The 20,531-nt window shown below is 38.2% G+C and overlaps 1 protein-coding gene across 4 annotated transcripts in view; it reads left to right on the forward strand.

Moving 5' to 3' along the window:
* The first annotated feature begins 312 nt into the window (after positions 1–312).
* LOC131073742 (beta-1,2-xylosyltransferase RCN11) overlaps positions 313–20,531 on the forward strand; it is a 67,478-nt gene continuing 47,259 nt past the window's right edge. For 3 of the 4 annotated variants that reach the window (XR_009112977.2, XR_009112978.2, XM_058010245.2), the window contains exons 1-2: positions 315–1,206; positions 7,092–7,241. Coding sequence is in view for 1 of the 4 variants with exons in the window: in XM_058010245.2 (XP_057866228.1) it covers positions 538–1,206; positions 7,092–7,241 (819 nt within the window). In the remaining 3 variants the exon portion in view is untranslated. Of the gene's footprint in view, positions 1,207–7,091; positions 7,242–20,531 lie in introns of all 4 variants that reach the window. The other variant, XR_009112979.2, reaches the window with a different exon arrangement.

The raw sequence follows: 20,531 nt of genomic DNA on the forward strand, positions 1-20,531 counted from the left end.
TCACTTGTCAATCATAGATTCTTAAATTATTATCAATTAATTTTTTTATTATTTGATATTTATTTACTCTATTGAATTGAAATATAAAATAATAAAATTCACAAACCACTAAACTTAAAATACACTACAAAATTCTGACCACTTAAAAATATTATTTGATATTTATTTACTCTATTAAATTAAATATACAAAATAATAAAATTTACAAAATTCCTACTGCTTTAAAATATTCCAAAGCCTCTTTCCATGGATCCCACCCTAATTCTTAGTGCATTTGGACTACATAAAATCATCCATATTAAAAGATTGGAGCGAGCTTGCTCTTAAAAAAGGAAAAAATTCCGAAGTGGTAAATTATGATACAAATACAAGCTTCGTACGACTAAAAAGGCTAAGAAAGCATATTCCTTTTCTTGACCACCCACGCAAACCTGAACTTCCACCTTCGGTGAGAAATTTGGAGCCATGAATTGCCAGAAAGTTTTACAATTCAAAATTCTACACATTAATGAAGATTGAAACATCACAGCAACGGCGATGGCTATGAAGCTCAAGGGATTTCTTTTAATTTTAGCAGCATTTAATTTATACATACTCTGCTACTATTTTGTTCACTTTCCTACTTCAAATGAGAAATTTCTTCACAAGGCTTCAATGGGTTGGATCCAAGAGCTTCCCAGAGCAGAACATGATGGACACAAAAGCTCGTCATTCGATGGGAAGCCATGGCCAGAACTTCCGTCATATATGCCTTGGCACAATCCCGTCAAAGCTAAAGCAGGGTCTTGCGAGGCCTATTTTGGAAATGGCTTCAATCGTATTTATCGTCTGCTAGATAATAACCCCTACAAAGGCAGAAATCTGTCTGGCGGGGGTTCATTTAACTGTTTCTACAGCGAAACCCTAGACACATCGATATGTGAAGGAAAAAGAATGGCTATGTTTCCTGAGAGAATTGGGATGTCGAGGGGAGGGGAGGATGTGGAGGCTGTGTTGGGGAGAGAGGAGGAGGCCGAGCTACCCAAGTATTCGGAGGGGGCCTTTCGAATTGAGGCGCCTTTTGATCATGTAACTGGAGATGGGAGGGTCGTAAGTGACGAGTTATTAAATCAGATAATGCCTCAGGGAGCTGTTCATACGCATACTATGAGATCTCTACTGCAGGCGCTGCATCTCGTCCCCTCTGCCGACTTTGTCTGTGATCAGGTAAATCATAGATGTATTTTTTGGTTTATAAAGATTTCCTTTTCACCTTTCTTCAACGACAAGCTTTTTAGATTGATTTATAAAGGTTTCCTTTTTACTTCCTTCTTTTAACCCTCTTGTGATTTGAGAAGGAAGATGCCTCATGAACTATGTTGCAGGAAGAACCTCCTACGGTGAAAAGCAGGGGAATTGTTTCCCACATGGTTCTGAGACTCAGACTCTACTTAGGCTCGGCCACTATAACGGGCAAAAAAATGCAAAAAGTTTGCAAATTGAAGTACAAACTCAATGAAAAGTGAAGAAAATCAGTAACTAGAAGTGTATTACAAATTCTGAAATTTCTCTTGTGGGTCCAGCAAAACAGGATTTAGGCTTTTCCTTGGGTAGTTTTGTGGCTTTATTTTTGTTATGTTTAGTTCTATTTCTGAAATAAATTGTTTAAGTGGTCAGTCTCTTGAATCGATGCAGCTGGAATCCTTAGGGATCTCTCAGCTTGAGACTCGGCGAGTTTTTCAGAGACTCAAAACTACGGACTTTTAAAACACAGAACTTCCCTGTATTTCTTGGATGTTATTCAGATTGTTTCCTGGGGACTTAAACCAGAAAAACCTCTTGTAAGGATCTAATGCTCTTAAGGTTGAGTCCCATACTCACATACATGTCCTCTACGATTTACCCATTTCCATTTTAAACAAACAATAATGATGATCTGAGAAGTCTTTCAATCCAATTAATGCAGTTCGCATGCTATTGACTGGCCACAAAATGCTTTTACCGATCTTCCACTATGTCAAGCGCAGACGCATTAATTTTAAATCTTGGAGTATTAATGATCTATTCATATAAATGACAAATTGCACATAAAGGCATTAATCATCACCACTCTACAAAAATACATTCACTTGAGTCAGATTAATAGTTTTTTTTTTTGGTCGGTAATTCGGTATATTTTATTGATATTCAAAAACAGAGTACATCAGATTTAGTATTGTCTATCCATATCACAAAAAGTAATTCCAAAAAGCCTCTAAAAACAGTATCCGAAAGCTTGTAAAGACAGCCAAACCCTACCCCTGCCTTTGCCTTGTCATCACTGTGCTACCAGCTAAAGAGTTTAACAGTGAATTCAAAAATGATGCCCGTTTCAGAACATCCACCAAAGCCCTACCCCCGCCTACTATAATTCTTCCCTATATACCCAATTAAACCATATTACTGTTTTTATACATAAAACTGTTTAAACTGAAATTACAGAAACGAGCTATAAACAACACAAAAACACAAATTTCCATTCCTTTTCAATGCTTCCTCACTGTCTTCAAGGGTCCATTGACCCACTGGTCTTTCAGCTTGCTTCTGGCTCTTCCTCCAGCTTCGCCTTCCTCTTTCCTTCGGCACGTTCACGATCCTTCTCCAGTAGGTAATGGACCAGCAAATCTTAACCGATATATGCTTTGGCCCTCTTCTCATCCTTGTTTGTCCCCTTCACCTAGCAGATGAAGGGCATCAGCGGTTGAGGGGTCTCATCTATTCCCTTGGTCTCCTCTGCAGGTAAGAACCCAGCCCCTGTGATTGCCCTTTCCAACACAGATTTCAGTCCATATATCCAATCGCTTTCCACACAACCTTTCAGAATCCACTCAACATCCTCTTTCCGCCCAACTTCCAACCCCCATGCCGCCACCATTGATACAATATGTGCTCCAACTGCAAGAATACTTCACCAAGCAAAACTTCCATGATACTGAATGAAAGTATCATCATCAAATTTAAACAGATTTTTCATTCTTTTTGCAGTGATTTTTCCCTTAAAAGTGCCTTGGCATTATCAAGGAGAAGGTGGCCTCCATATTGCAAATCAGTCGCCACTCGTCCTCTGTTATGAGCACCAAGTGCTTTCACCGTAGGTTTTATTACCATCTTGGCAACCCACGTCACATCACCCCACCACCACAACTTTCCATTAACAGCTTTTGATTACAGTGGCCTACGATTACTCCTTAGATATCAAGCTCATGATTGTGAAAATCTTCCACCGTACTGCTTGGCATATCATCAAGTTGCATTGCCCATTTGGATAGCCTGTCTGCCACGTCGTTCCCTGATCTCCTCACATGCCCAATTTTAAAATCTTCAAATGTTTCTAGTAAATGCTTGGCAATGGATATGTATTTATTCAAATTCCATGCATGTATTTCACCAATTTTTAATGCATTAATAATAATCAATGGATCTCAAGCTGAATTTTCGAAAGACCCAATTTTTTCCCCAATTTCAAAGCTTCAATAGCCGTTTGTGCCTTGGCTTCATTGTTCATTCCCTCTGCCAGTTTTTGTACTCCAATTGCTGCAATATTACCTTCCTAGTCTTGCGCCACAAATACATCTTCCGACGGCCTTGGATTGCCCTTTGAAGCCCCATCAAAATTTATTTTATACCATCCTTTCCTTCATTTGGACCACTCCACCACCTTCAATTTCTTGGATTTCGGATTAACCCGATCAAGCCCATTAACGGGCTAGTCAGATTAATAGTTACAATGTGAAGATACATCCCTAGATATTATGGTGAAGGTCCTTATGAAGATATCAACTTGCCTACAAAGATGTTAACAACATTTCCATCTGAACCCTACCGAACCTGATGTAGAATTGATTGCTACTGCTTATCTAAATCTTGAAGGTTTTGCATATAAATGATAAAATTGCTGGCACCATGAAATGGAAGGTTTTGCAATAATCTGAAACGAATTTATCAGTATTAACTAAAATGTTTCATCTACCAAATACTGATCTACTTCAACTCACTTGTATGACTTCAGCAGACTTAGGTGAATGCACATTCCTCAGATTGGGAGGCCTTAGCAACTTTTCCAAAAATCTATTATTGGAATATCAGAGGTCATAATCTTCTGTTGGAGATGAATTGTAATTCTTATTTTCTAGGGTAGAATAAATACAAGAACCTTTATCAGAAAGTTTTATTTTCACTACCTAGCCAAATTGATTTCTTTAGAATAGAGTACCGGAATGACTTCAGAAAAAATTAAAGAACTACAAGCATGGCATGAGTATCAAAAACAGGAGGGGTAATAGAAAAGATAAAAGAGGACTTTTATGAGTTCAAACAATTCAAATTCTCATAGCCATCTACAGGCTGAGCGAGAAGTTTGACGAAGAGTATTGCGCAACTGTAATCAGAATCATTCATCCCTAAGCCCTAAAATTCAAGGGCATATCGAGATGGAAGCTATGGTCGCACTCATAATTATATTGACACGTCTTTAGCTAGAACACTCTGCTTATTTGTTTATTCTGTGAAGGATTTTAATGTTATGGTTGATTCATTTGTTCTGTGAAGGATTTTTTATGTCATGCTTACTGATAGTACCGCCAGAACTTACCAAGAGAAATGTTAAAGTCAAAATGATTATGTTGGATAATCAACTTCTGAATGCCTTCTATTCTTTCCCTCTTGCAGGAGTTGATATAGTTTTTCGTATTGATTGGTTGCAAGAATTGAATATGTTTTAAATAAATCTATGAAGACATTTCATAAATTTTAATTGGGAAGGTCAGCAACACGCACTTAAATATTTATACCACTACCATCTAAGGCTGTGTCAATTCATTGAATCAAGACCATGATTCGGAAAAGAGCAGCAATATTTGTAGCCAAATATTATAGTAGGAGGTATTTCTGAAAACTGGAGAATGTACCTTGGGAAGAAGCATTTGGGCAAATTCAATACTCTATGGATATGCATCCTTATTTCCCTATGCTTTGAGGGAAAGCATATCAAGCAGTGGGAACTTCTTATAGACCTGGTTAGTTATTTAATAACTAATCTATGGGTGCGTCTCTTGACATAGACCCCTTGGCATCATACGCTGACATATTGTAATAATCATCTATACTTTTACTCACTAGCATATACAGTATGATAGTAATAATAATATAATGTTCTTTTGCTTTTACAACTAAATGAGAAAAGTTATATGCCATAAATGAGCCCTAACTGAGGATTTATATATGTACTTAATGATCAGAGTCATCAGACTATCCTTCATGGTTGAGCTCAGGAAGTTTTATATTTGATTCCTAAAGGGTTGACTTACCAATGACTTGTTCATCCTCTTACATGCTAACACTATCCATTATGTGACATATGCATCTCATGCTGGTGACTAACACAATTCTCAGTCTTGTAGTCTTAATGATCAATTCTTGAGTCATGGGGTTTAAGGTGACTTTTCTCTTCATTTGTTTCATTCATGTTTACTATGCAGCCCCCTTAACTCTTCTGACCTGGGATTGAGTTGGTTTATACCTTCAATCTTTCTCTTACTCAGTTTAGTATTCCTAATGACGAATTGAGATTTTTTTTCATGCTTTTGGAGATACAATTGACTACTTCCTTTGTAATGATATGTCTGTCTTGGAGTATGACATTAATATCTCCTCTGGGTGTTGTTCTGTTGGCATGTTACAGAAATGGTCTTCTATTGCTGATTATAGCCTGCTGCAAACTCTATGAACTTCTTTAAGGTGTTCCTTGCTAATATTCTCTAGACACATCCTTTGTTATGTTAAAAAGCATGTTGCAACAATTAACCATTAGTTCAATTGATAACTTTTAAAAATTTTCTCTGTAGTTTGGCATCTGAATTACAACCTTGTTTAAAGCTTTGATGAATTCTACCTTCCACTCTTACCCAAAGTAGTTGATGTTATTGCATATTTGATTTCTTTGACATCTTCATCTACAATTACAGAATGATGAGCATAATTTTTTATGAGAGATTTCTTACAACACTACTAGTGCCCAAATCATTGACGTCTAATAAGAAAAATATTATGCTAAAATTCTCAAGGATAGAAATATTGATATCTGCTGTCTGAGAAGATGATATTATTCAAAAACATATAAATTCAATATCATACTAATATTCTCAATTATAGAAATATTGGTATCTGGGAAAATGAGATTTTCCAAAAACATAAACATTCATTTATCTATGAAGACAGATATTGTTTGAGAAAAATATATTCAGTTTTAACTTTTATGTTTAATACAAAGGACACCTTGGACATCGTGAACAGTTAATTGGTTCTTCATATTGCCTTATGTTCAGTTTAGTTTCTGACGACTATCCTGATTAGATGTCAGATTGGAGCAGGCTTAGGATGCTTAAAACATTGTATCTTCTTCCTTTTGATCAGACTCCGTGATCCATGATTGGATCACAGAGTCTGATCTGAATTGTTGGTGTAAAAACTCCCACACAGTTTTTACCAGAAGCTTTCTAATTCAATTGTCATGAACTGTGGAAATTACATGGCTTTAATTGTATATTCCTGTTTGAACTCCACAAACCAGCATAATTCTCTTTGGCAGGTGATATAAAAAACTAGAATATATTGAGTGCAAAAATCAATTATTTTGACTAGTTTAGGGAATCGAGAACAGACCATTTATTAATTATTATATTTTCCAAGATTTAAAATTTCATTATATATTCAGTTAAATGAATTTCAACACAGCTATTTCTCTTTTACTATATGGGAGCACAAATATTTCTTTTCTCTGTCTATGAAATAAAGTCAAGGCCAAGGCATTAAAGACTGCTTGTAAATTGTTAACGGAAAGCTTCATAGTAAATAACTAGTTAAAACTTACTTATATTTTTTAAAATATAGTATTTTCTCATTAGGGTCATGCTATTTGTTATTAACGACCTTAAGTTGCTCACATGAAGGGTCATAATGTACATGGTTATGAAAGGATATTGCTTTATTTCTTTTAGAGTGTTTTTTGTTTGATATTGTAAAAGAGCTTTCCTTAATTTTGTACCATTTAAACATGTATTGCCTGTGGATTGCAGTGGATTGAGGAGCCAACACTTCTGATAACACGTTTTGAGTATGCCAATATATTTCACACTTATACAGACTGGTACAATTCATACGTCACTTCACGAGTTGCTGCTTTACCCAAACGACCTCGTGTTGTTTTTGTGGATGGTCATTGCAAGGTACTGATCTGTAATTTTTTACAAGATTATGCTTGTGTAAATTAACAATCAAAATCAATTTTCATCCATACCATTCAACTTGAATTTTATAGTGAAATTCCTTGAGTAGAGTTAGAGTGTGCATTCGAAGTATGGAATGCTGATATATACTACATAAACAAGCATAACACAAGCAAATCACACCACAGAGACATAAGTTTATCTTGAAAACCTCAAGGTGAGGAAAAGTAGTTGGAAGTGGCAAATGCACATCTTTTGAGCTTTCCTTGGAATGTAGAAACAGTCACGAGTGTGAAGAACTCACTTCATGCCTTTCCTATCTTTTTAGTGCTTTTGTGCATCAAATACTTCCAACCATGCATGCTATGTGCCTGGTATTCCTTGCTTCTTTGTGATGCACTCTCACTCTCATGTATTGTGCTTTGCACTGGGAAGATTGGTTTGTTTTCTCTCCAAAGTCTATTATAGTCCAATCTGACCTCTCCATATTTTGAAATGATTAGGGGAGGACCCTCTCCATGTATTGAAATGCTCCATAATGGGAATTAGAAGACAAATTGTCAAACTGTTCATTTCAGCTTCTCACATGTTGAATACGGATTGAACCCCTTCTATTAGACTGGCAGTTTCATAACGACCCCTGGATGGAACCGATGGTTTTATACTGCTAGTTCCCATCAGGTGTTTCTGGGCCTGAAACTTAAGAAGTAAATAATCCTGCTGCTGTGTTATTTATTTCCCCAGATCTTTACACATTAGGTATGCCTAGGATATTTCTATAGTATTGTTCATTTATCTTTCTTTCAATTCTTTTACTTATTTACATTTATTTTAGACATGCTAAATTCCTCTCATTACAAGTCTCTGAATTTCCACAAGCAATTTGCGTCAGAGATAACCTAAAAAATATGGTTATTATATGTTAGTAAGTAAATAATTTCATGAAGAAGATTTGCAACGGGTTCTATTTTCTTGAGTAAGAAATTTTAAAAAATGGCATTTCAACTTCTTTTGGTCCTTTTTAAAACAAGTTGTTTTTCCTGTCTCTAATATTTCAGTAGAACTTACTGAGCCCATAGAAAAGAAAGAGAGAAGCACGCTTTATGTCATTGTTTTCCATAGCTTGGAAGCTGTTGGTGCCTTTGGTGCATATTGTCTAACCGCGTTTTTTTTGGTTATATATATGGAAGACTGTATCTTAATGGAAATCTTATCAAATACAATTAAATATTTGACTGTGGAACACATGGATCAATATTTCTTTCATTTAAACCTTAAGTAGTTTTTTTTGTTCTGGATGCAATTGGTTTTGTACATATCTATAAAGATTGTGCCTTGGTCAAGTACAACCACCATACTGCTCTTGCAGATTTTTGACTTGATTTGGTACTTATATCTTCTTAAAAATGATCTTTTCACTTCCATGCATTGGCCGAACTTGCATTTCAAGTTCAACAGTATCATAGTTCCTTTCTTTCTGTTGTTAGCAAAGTTGCATGGACACGGATGCAGATATGGATACGGCCATTTTTCAAGACCTCTAATATGGATACAGCGAGATAGGGCATTCATAAAAAAAGCATACCCATAAATATAATACCTTTAAATCTAAATTAATTAAAAAATAAAATAAAGTAAACATTTATTAATATTATTAATTGAAAATATATTAAAACTTTAAATTCAAATATAAAAAATTTAAATTTAAAAAACACTTTGACAATTAATTTTCTAAATCTAAATTTTGAAATTTTAATTGAAAATAAAAAACTATATAATAAAGAAAAATAAATATAAATTATTAAATAATAAATTATAATAAAAATAAGTAAATATGAAAATCTTAATATATATAAAAAAATATGTATTGTAAGCCATAATTTCAACCAAAAATAAAAAATGGTTTAGACTAAGAATGAGCAAAAACTATAACTCTTAGATTGCAACCTAAATTGCAACTCACCCTAAACAAATTGAAAGGTTGTTTTTAACAGCAAAGGTTTGACATTAAAAATGTTCTGAAAAAGCATAGAAAAATCATGCAGGTGGTGATAAACACACAAAAAAACCCTAGAAAAATCGTGCAGGAAAAAATGCACAAAAATTCATGTAGGAAAAAATCTTCAGAAGAAACACCCATGAAACAACTGCTGTACGAATTCTTTGTCTTTAGGTTTATTTATAACTACAAAAGTTAGTCTATCCCTCACAAATTTAGGATTTTATTGCATATTTCTGAAGATTCAGGGCAGCTTTTTTAGAAACCGAATCGTAACAAATCTGGTGTGGCTAAAAAAGCATAGATTTTTGAAAATGTGAGGGTATGGTATCCATGCAATATTGGTGCTGTATTGTACCCGTACTTGTACTAGGTACAGCATTACTTGTATCAGAGGAGGGGGTGGCATATCCAGCATTTTTATGATTACTATTTTTTTGTGTTATCAAATAATTAGACTTTGCATGAAACAATTCTGCATCTCCTTTCTTCAAATAGAGAAGATTCCTTTCATTGTGTAAGAATTCGTTGGATCTAATGTGTTCTATGAAGATTACGTTTGTAAAAATGGATGCTTATAGGTTATAACTAGTATCAGATCACATTCTTTTTTTTTTGATCGGTAAACTGTATTTTTATATTAATATTAAAAGAGTTTGTACAATAATTTTTCCAGTAAAGCAAAATCGGGGTAAACCTCTGAACCAGTCCCTGTCACATAGATCCACCAAAAACCCACATTACACCACACACAGAGGAATTACTATAAACTATTACTACCCCACCACCACAAAATTTGGTAACTGCCAATACAAACTTGACCAACATAAACGTTCAACATACAGAAAATGTCATCAAAAACACAAAAAACTAAGTTTTTCAAAGTTTCATTTTCTTTCTACCCAGCCCGTTCACCCAGAAGTCCTCACGGTCAAAATCAGCCTTCTTTGATTCATCCTTCTGTTTTTTTGCTCTCGCCATCTGCATTTCCACCTCCCTTTCTCCGATGTAATCCTTCAAATTGTCCCACCCAAGCCTTGCAGCACGATCCGCACCTTCGTTCCATAAAACAAACGGCCTCATCTCCACATCCTGACTACCCCCTTCCGGCATAATTCCTTCACCAAAGGGGCATCTCAAACCCGTGCCCGCCACCGCTCTCGCCAACAAAGAAGTCAGACCACAAAGGGAATGATTAGGTACGCAAGCTTTAGCAACCTGTTGACGTGTATTTTGTACACAACCAAACACAGAATAAAATACCCAAATGGTACCTTATCCTCTCTTGATTAAAGCCTCTGAATGCTGAAGGTATCGCAAAAAGGATCAGTCAGGGTGACTTCAAGGTTCTTCCTTGTAGGATCTCTACATGTGGATAAGCACCGGTGGTCGTTGTAAATGCTGTTTCTTCAAGGGGTCTTACGCACTTTCTAAGAAAGCTTGTCCATGTCACGCTCTTTAGATTTTCAGGAACAGGTTTTTCCTAATACTAATAGATTCTCAAAAAAGATCAAAAGATAAGGGTTTCAGGAGATGAATTCTAATCTAATCCTAAGAATGACTCAATATAGGCTAGACTTGGTAAGATTCTACCAATTTCAGTATTGCCAAAGAATTACAACTCTACTGGAATTGATGCGATCTTCTAAGGTGATTAGTGATTTTCAAATCATCAAGGACTGGAGATACTATCATAAAGATACATATCAATATTTCAATAATGATTGAATGTTCAAGCAATCTCAATATTTCCAGTTGACCACACAAGGCGTCCTTACAATCAGTAAGAAGCTAGTGGTTTGGATATGAATCTCACCAAAGATCAAGCACAACACTTAGTCCTTCAAACTTAAATACTACTTCGACTAAGAATGATTCAAGAAGATAAACAACCATGAAGATAGCCACAAGCATTGCAATAAAACACCATAACTTCAATATTTTATTGATCTCAAAGCCAAATAGACAACAATTGTTCAAAATTCTCTCTTCACTACTCAATCTTGCTACACAATAACTTTCTTCTCTCTAAGCTCTTCTAATTTCTAATCTCTCTTTCTAATCTTTAATGACACAATGAAAATGAGTGAGGGTATATATAGCATCCTCAATTACAATGAACGGTCCAGATCAAAAGAAGATCAATGGCTAAGATTTTGACACCTAAACCCTAATTAGGGTTTGTTACAAAAAGTTCCCCTTTTAGATGAACATTATTAAATGCATAGCCAAATATTAAATTGGCACAAAAGTCGAGGAAACATAGACCAATGAGAATTAAGATGCCACATCATCCTATAACAACCTTTCTTCTAGAACCTTGTTCCCTTTCCTATGTTCTTTTTTAGCATATCCAACGAATCTGGACACAATTCCTTCAATCTCAGCAATAGGAATCTCAAGAAGATTCTTCATTTGTTCCTCCAAGTGAATGACTTGATCAAAAGCCGTGAGAAGAGCTGTTTCCCATCTAGGTTCGAGTTCTTTGATCTTCTCAATCAGGAGCATGGTAGTGAACATCAGGTTTCGTTGCTCATCTGTGATGACATTCTCTTCTTTGCAAAAGATGACCTTGACTCTATCCTCCAACTCTTGGATGTCCACATTTGTCTCAATCTCGATCCGCCTGCCAAGAATGGTACACAATACTTCAAACACCTTATCTTGAATTGGATGGATGACACCTTCAACTTGACTGCATTTGGTGTTGATGTCCTCGAAAAGAACCTCTTTCATCTGGAGTAGAGCTGACCAGTGTAGGAGGTTATGAGTTCCTCCATCCATTATCTTTTCTTGCGCCAGGATCCGCCTTGGTGTTTGTCTTATTACTTGCAGGACAAGAATGATAACATCTCTAGTGTGAGCGAAAGCAGCTACAGTTATCATTAGATTATGAATAATCTCAAGAACCTGGATAGCTCGATGAATTCTCTTCATCATTCTTGTTGCAAATTCAACAGCTACTGTGTGGGATTTATCAATCCAAGAGCTCATAAGTTGTACCAAGCTTTTGACCCTTTCTGCTTCGCCAAACGATTCGAGAGGAAGTGCTTGTAAAGGAGATACTGCTGGATCTTGATGTCTCAAGGGTTGATTGAGATGACTAAAATAGCCTCTCCAAGCACCTCTCTCTCTCTCAAGTTTCCTATTCTTCTCCATTTCTTCCTTAAGTTTGTCTTTAAGTGCTTCAAATGAATCGGTTGCTTCTTCCATTGCTTGTTCAATAGTGAGTGGACCAAGCTCAAATGTTTCTAAGTCATACTCATCCGCAAGAATCTCACCTTCATACTTGTCCACTACTGGTGTAGCTATTTGCAATTTCCTGGATCTTGTCTCATCTCTTATCACCTTGGACATCTTTGTGGCCTTCTTCTTTTCCATTACCTCTTGAGAATTTCCTATGAGGCTTTCTAAATCAAATACATCTTCTTCCTCTTCAATCACGATCACCCTTGTCAGTCTTTCCTTTAACCAATCAGGAATGGTAGATCTTGTCTCTCTTACCTGTATTTCCTTAGGCAGTGGTTCATCTTCTCGGAGAGGAGATGTCGCTTCATCATCATTTTTCTCTTCATGTAGCTCATCAACTTGGGGAGATTGACTTGATGAATGCTGAGGTGTTTGTCCCTTTTCAGGCTTGTCATTTTGCACCATGAATTCCATAGATTCATCAACTTCAGGCACTATCTTCCCTTGACCTTCCCCTTGGCTTGCCTTCTTTTCATGTCGAGAAGATGTTCTTGATGGGTGATCACGATTGGCCTCTAGCTTCTTCTTGGAGGATTCCCTTTTCTTAGGTCTTTCTTTCCTCTTTGCACCTCTAGGATGGGAAATGTCCTCACTCACGCTTGCTTCTCCTTCTTCTGGCCTTGCCTCCAAAGTAAAAGTCATTGATACGTTCTGTTCTCTCAACTTCTGATGTTGTACATCCACCCATCTGCGAGTACATGATAAAACAGGAGCCATCAAAGCTCTCAAATCTAAAACCTCGGGCTCATTCCAATCTATCTTCACTGCTTTGTCTTCTTTGTCATAGGACGACTGGAGGTATTTGCCATTATCTTGGGCTTGATCAGCTACTCTATAAACCTTGCATTTCCTGATGAAATCTAAAGGTAGCCTGGAATGCATCTTTCTTCTAACTTCTAAATCACTTGAGAGATTCGTCCAAAAGTCTTCTACCTAAAACTCATGTCTGTACTTCTTACCAATTGTCTCCTCCATATAACCTTGAGGATCAAAATTCTCCCTCGAGGCAAAGAATGTGAATGAATATAAAGCTAATTCCTTCTCTGCATCTTCCGAGGCTTGAGTATTAGGACATACCTCAACTGAATTCCCCAATATGATGGGCACGAGAACTCCATTTCCACGCTTGTGTCCGGATACCTTTGCATAAGTTGCCAACTGTCTAGTTACCTCAAGTAGCACTATCCTGTCTGTCGGATACCTCGGCAACATGTAGGGAGGTGAAGGACACCCATGAACTCTGATGTATGTAAACTTTTGAAACTGGATGAACCATGCACCATACTTCTTCACAAGTTCTTGTGCATCCGGAGATAGTCGATTATGAATCCCGCCTTGCAGTATCCTAGTGATGTTCATCGTGAAGGTATCATTGACTAACTTGTAGTCACTTCTAGGCGGATGATGTAGATGAACATAAGAGTCACAAACTCTCACTTCTCCGGGTCCTCTTCCGATCACTCCTCTGTGAGGTAGCCCTGCATACTCGAAACTCCTGATTAAGGCATATATGACATATGAGCTCATATGGAACGACTTGGTAGGTCTTAGCCTTCTCAACTGCACATCCAGACTATTGCTAATAATTCTGGCCCAATGAAGCATTCCTTTTCCTTGAACTATCACTTGAATGAAGAAGAACATCCATTTTTCGAAGTAGAAGGCTTGAGGAGCCCCTGTAACTCGATTGAGCAAAGTTATCAAATCTCTGTACTCCTCCTGGAAGTCAATCCTATGCGGTGTGTTGGGAATCTTGCTTAGGCGAGGCCGACTTTTGAGCAACCAATTCTTATTGATGAGATTTAGACAAGTATCGGGATCATCTTCATACATTGATCTGGCTCCTTCTAGGCTTTTGTAAATCATATCTTTATGTTCTGGAAGATGAAGAGCTTCACTTATAGCTTCCTCTGAAAGGTAAGCTAAGGTGTTCCCTTCCTTGGATACGATCAACCTTGATTGTGAGTCATAGTGGCGGGCACACTTGATCATCAGCTCATGACACTTGACTGCTGGAGGGAAACTTGCCGCCTTGATGATGCCACTTTCAATTATCTTATTCGCAATAGGTGATGGCTTGCCAATGTAGGGGACCTCTCGAAACTTCTTCACATTGAAGTTTCCTAAGTTGGTGTCTTTGATATTACTCCATTTGGACACGATCCTGGTCTCCAATTCGTCATTCTTCTGATCTTCCTTGATGAGAGCCGGGCGACTAGTAGATGCTCCTGCGTTTGGAGTCGCCATCTTGACACCTACACAACATTTCAAAATTAGTTCTCAAGCATTATATCTTTAAGTGTAGAAATTAAGACTCAAAAGGAAGATTTAAGATTTTAATTAGGAAACCTCATGATAAATATAGAGTTATCATTTCCTAATTAACTCATCAATCACTTAGACTTTTCTAAAAAAAGTGTCCAAAAATCAAGTCTTGACCAAGGATGTTAAGATGATTTCGCCATACCTCCTCTTGAGTATTAAACTCTAAGAAATGATGCAAGAAAAATGGATTTCGCTAAGCAAAGTTTAGATCAAAGCCCTCTCTTGGATGAATTGCGCCTCCTTTAGCCTTGAAAAGAATAAACTCCACTTCTTTAGCTTTCAACACTTGAAAGAAATTTGCTCCAAACCAGCTCTATTTCGCACCTCCAATTAGCTCTCCAATTTTGCACTTAAAAGGATGATTGAATGAATGATTAAGCTTGATCAAAGCATCCCTATTATATAGAGTGCTTACCCCTTACTTCCCCTAGGCCGACTTGGCAAAAAAAATAAATAAGATCTCAAAAAAGGGGGGCCGACTTGAAAAATAAAAGCAAAATAATGCCTTGAGCGCTCACCAATGAATTTTAATTTAATAAAAAATTAGTTTTAAATGCCTCCAAAGTAATATTTCGATTTTCTCAAGGCTTAAAATTAATTTATTAAATGCCAAAATGCTTTTAATTTAATGTGAATTTAATTTTAATTTTCCAAATGCCTCGATTTTAGCAATTTTGGCGATCTAATGCAAATTGGAGAATATCAATTTTTAAAACAAGGCTTAATGAAGTTTGCAAATAATTTCGTCCTGGACCCTCTCTGAGGGTCAGGAGCGATTTTCCAATTTTAGCCTTGAATACTTCGCATCTTGACTTGAAAATCTCCTCGAGGGTAAATTGATATCCAGTTAAGGTGTTGCACTTCAAATTTTGACATTTTGCATGAGGAAAATAGGTGGAAATGTCAATTTCGCCCTAGACCCCCTCCAAGGGTCGGGAGTGATTTTTGCATTTTAAGTTGTAATCCACCTTAGATTGATTGTTAAACCCTCAACGTCACTTCTAAGATCCATTTCCTTGCACTACCAAGTTAATTCATCAACAATTTTGAAGGAAATAATGTCCTTAGAGGAAATTTCGCTCTGGACCCTCAATAAGGGTCAGGAGCGATTTTCCTAATTTTGCTCAAGATTAGCATTTTTCAACGTTCAAAATCTTTTCAAGACTGTTGGTGTAAATAAATATTCATTTTGGATATTATTACACTTAAGTTAACTTAGGATAATGCATCTCTTCGTAGTTTGGATTTGAGACACTTAGGGAAGTGTACACATAGGGATAGAGCTTGTAGGAGAAATTCCACCTTTTGTGGTCTTATTTTGCTGTTACACTCCACATTCGGTGGGTCATCCACTTTTTGTGGAATATTATATTATTTCTCCTACCTACCCTTAGTATTTCTTACCTACCCTTGTTTCTCATTGAGCCACATGTCATATTTGTGTGCTCATACATCCATATGGCCTTTTCTATATAAGCAGACTTATATTCATTGTATTGGTTAATCCAGTTGATCATTTGCATATTGATGAGAATACAGTTTGTTCTTGTTATTCTATTGTCTCTTTTTATGCTTTTCATTGTGCCCTTGATCTTGGTAAAATCCTACATGGTATCAGAGCTATTGGGGCTTCATTGATTGGTTTTTGGAGACATCGTGGAAGACTTCTATTTTCGGATTTGGGGATCTTCATTTTTTGGGGGCGTCATACAGCGATTTGGACATCACCGTTGAATCCGGGAAGCCATTTCCATAAATTTCGACTATAAAGTCGACCTATTTTGGTGAGAAATTTTTTTTTTCCCCATTTTGGCTATTATCGTACGGATTTCAAAATTTTTTTTCAAAAAAAAAAAATCGAAAAAAAAAAAAGCGATATAAAAAAAAAATAATTTTTGTCGCTGGTTTTTTGAGGGTCCGCAGACCCCCCCATACCCTGCGTGTGCCGCAGGTCGCAGGCGTACCAGTTGTACCCGCCGTCGACACGTACAGTACCGTTGGGACCCACGCCGACTAGTCTCCCCATCGGCGCCCAGGTCTCCTCTCGCCGGCCCGGATCTCCAGCCACCACCGCCCGCGCTGCCGCTGCTGTGTACGCCGCCGCCCCGCCGTGCACCTCCCGCCGGCGTCCAGGTTCCCCACCGCCCGCGTTGCCACTGCCGCCCACACCCTCCGACAGCTCCTTATGCCGCCGGTCGCCTCGACTCCCGGCTCACCGTCGGACCCCTCGGCTCCGGCCGCTCCCTCCTCTCCGGCGACCACTAAAACAGGAGGACCTGCGTCCGCCACGTGGCAAGCGGCCACTGGCCCGCGGGCAAAACCGTACACCCTACACAGTGACATCAGCATCCGTACGGCAGCACGGTCATCTGCACAGTCACCGCGTACAGTTAGCAGTCCGTACAGTACGGAAGCCCAGTCAGCAAGGAGGCGAAGTTTTCGCGACGGTCATACGACCGTCAAATTTAAGACAGTGAATTGCTGACGTCAACGCCACATCAGTAGTTTTTTGAAATTTTTTTGACCCCTCTCCATTGGGCTTTTTAGTTTTGCAGTCCAACTTTGAAAGGCCATATCTTGCTCATTTTTGCTCCTTTTTTGGTGCAATTTTTTTTGAAATGGGCTAAAATTTCATGATCTTCGTAGTGGTGTGGTTATTTTCTGATTTTGGTGCACAGGTTTTTCGGAATTTTCGGATTCTCTCAGCTATACCTGTCCAATCCTCAATTCTGCAACTTCAAAGGCCTCGTTTGAGCTCATACGACCTCCTTTTCAGGTGCCGTTTTTTTTGAAAGTGCATATTTTTTCATCTACATTCATAATCTATGATAAGATTTCAGAGATTTTGAGTGGAAATTGTACTTTCAGATATTGGTCTTATTTGGCCTATTAGGTACTTGTAAATTGCTTGGATCTTAGTTAGATCTCTTGCATTATCAGTTTGAGTCTCTTTTGGCCTTATTGAGGCAGTTGTAAAATTGTAATCAGAAGTCCACTTTGCCATTTTTTGCAAGTGGCCCATTGTATACGCACTAATTATAAAGTGCCAAATCATCACTTTTGGGGGGGGTTCTTTGATTGAGCGAATTTGGGGGGGGTGTCTTGTGTGATTGTGCCTCTCTTTGTGCTCTTTCCATTTTTGTTGCAATGAGTCCTAATAAATTTCCACCTTTAACTCCACATAATTATGTATCATGGAAAATTAAAGTATGGAGTAAATTAATGGAAAAGGGTCTCACACACTACATAGATGGAACAATAACAACACCACCTGATCCTAAGGCTGATCCAAATGCTCAATTAGAATGGCTCACAAAGAATTGCATGGCTCTTGGAACTTTACGCAAGTATGTATCAGATGACCTCATTTTTCACATTGAGAAGTGTAAAACAATCAAAGAGGCTTGGGATATGTTTCAGAAATTGTATGGTCAAGTTGATGAAATCAGAGGCTATCAGATTGACAATGAGCTCACCAACTTGGATCCCAAGAGTTTTGATACAATCCAAGATTATGTCACCAAAGCAAATGAGCTAAGAGCAAAGCTTAAGGATTGTGGAATTGACAAAAAGGATGCTCAGTTGATATTCAACTTGTTGGACAAGCTTGCACCAGAATATGCAACATTTGTGTCTAGCTTCCAAACTCATCGTTTGACAGTGGGGAATTCCTATGTTATGCCTTCATTTGATGCTTTCACAGAAATGTTGATATTGGAACAATCTAAGTTGTTGAACATGGGGTTTCTCAAGTCTTCAAAGTCCAAGGCTTTGGTGGCTAATCAAGGGAATCAAGGAAGTCAAGGCAAAGATTCCAACAAGAAGAAGAAGCACTCTAAGTCTAAGCCACACCAGGAAAAAGGACAATCATCCTCTCCATCACAAGGCGATTTTTCATCCTCTTCCAAGAAGGGGACACCACCTAAGAAGGATAAACCAACTTGTGCATATTGCAAGAAGTATGGTCATGATGAGCATCGATGCCATGCAAAACAAGTTGATGAGTTAACCAATCTTCTCAAGAAAAACAACATCAACTTGCCATCCGCCTACACAAAGAAGGATTCATCTCCTTCCTCTTCCTCACAGTCTAAGGGAAAACGGCAAGCATTTGTGGCTACAACAGGTTCTTCACAGCAATGGAGACTTGACTCGGGTGCCTCATATCACATGGGTTCTACAAAGGAGCAGTTTTCTTCATTGGAGCAATCTAAGGTACCCCACATTTACATAGGTGATGACACACGAGTAGAGGTTGAAGGGAAAGGTTCAGTTGACATGGATGATGGAATATTTGAGAATGTTCTCTATGTTCCTAACTTGTCTACCAATCTTCTCTCCATCTACCAAATCACTCACTATGGGAATGGGAAAAAGGTTGAGTTTACACCAGATTCAGTTGTGGTAAAGGAACTTGATGATGATGCCTTGGTAGCAGCGGGACAAGTCAATGACAACTCAAGGCTTTATTCATTCTCCCACTTTGTGCCAAGTTCACCTTCTAGGGCCTTGCTTACTCATTCAAATTCAGAAAGTAAGCTATGGCATGAGCGGTTTGGTCACCTCAACTACCGCTATCTTCAGCAACTCAGCACTAAAGACATGGTCACAGGTCTACCTCGAATCAGTTTTTCAGAGGGTGTATGTTCAGGTTGTTCCATGGGCAAGCATCCCGAAGAGAAGTTTGATAAAGGGAAAACTTGGAGAGCTTTGGAAGTTCTTCAACTTGTTCACAACGATGTAGTAGGTCCATTTCCAGCACCTTCATTTAGTAAGGCCCGCTATGTTTTCACCTTCATTGATGACTACTCCTGCTTCACTTGGGTCTACTTTCTCATTCAGAAGAGTGAAGTATTTGACAGATTTCAGGACTTCATGACTCGTGTGGAGAAGCAATCAGGGAAAGTGGTCAAGATTTTTTGCACAGATAATGGAAGGGAATATGTGAACAAGAGACTTGAGGATTTTTGTACATTTGAGGGGATTGATCTTCAGCATTTTGTCGCATACACTCCACAACAAAACGGGGTTGCAGAACGCAAGAATAGAACTCTCAAAGAAATGGCTAGCTGTATGATACATGCACGTTCTCTTGATCCCGCTTTTTGGGTAGAGGCTATCAGTTGTGCCACACACATCCAGAATCGGGTTCCTCACAAAGCTTTGCAAGGTATTACTCCTTTTGAAGCTTGGGCTGGTGGGAAACCGATTGTGAGACATTTCAGGGTCTTTGGGTGTCCAGCATGGGCTCGCATACCTCCGCAGAAATGCAAGGCATTGGAACCACAGAGTCGACCTTGCATATTTGTTGGATATCCTGAGGGTGTTAAGGCATACAGATTGATGGATCCAGAGACACATGAGGTGTTCATTGAGAGGAGTGTTCACTTTGAGGAAAGCTCTCCTAGCTTAGCCTCTCTACCTCCTCCACCTTCCTCCATTGTGGATAGTGATGTTAGTGATTCAGATGAGGAGACTCGTTCAACTCTGACTCGCAGGGTAACACCTCCGCAGGGTCCACTTGCAGTTGAGGAGCCTCATTCTCCACCTCCACCTAGACCTCGTTGGGCTCGACAGACACTTGAGTCCGCGGGTTCTCTTGTTGGGGATCCTTCAGATACACGGAGAACTCGATCACAACATCAGGATCTTCCACATGCATTCATTGCTACCGCTTCCGATCCACAGACATTTAGGGAAGCATCAGGGGTTCCTGA

This window comes from Cryptomeria japonica, chromosome 5, assembly GCF_030272615.1.
Source record: "Cryptomeria japonica chromosome 5, Sugi_1.0, whole genome shotgun sequence".
In the NCBI taxonomy this organism is placed as follows: Eukaryota; Viridiplantae; Streptophyta; class Pinopsida; order Cupressales; family Cupressaceae; genus Cryptomeria; species Cryptomeria japonica.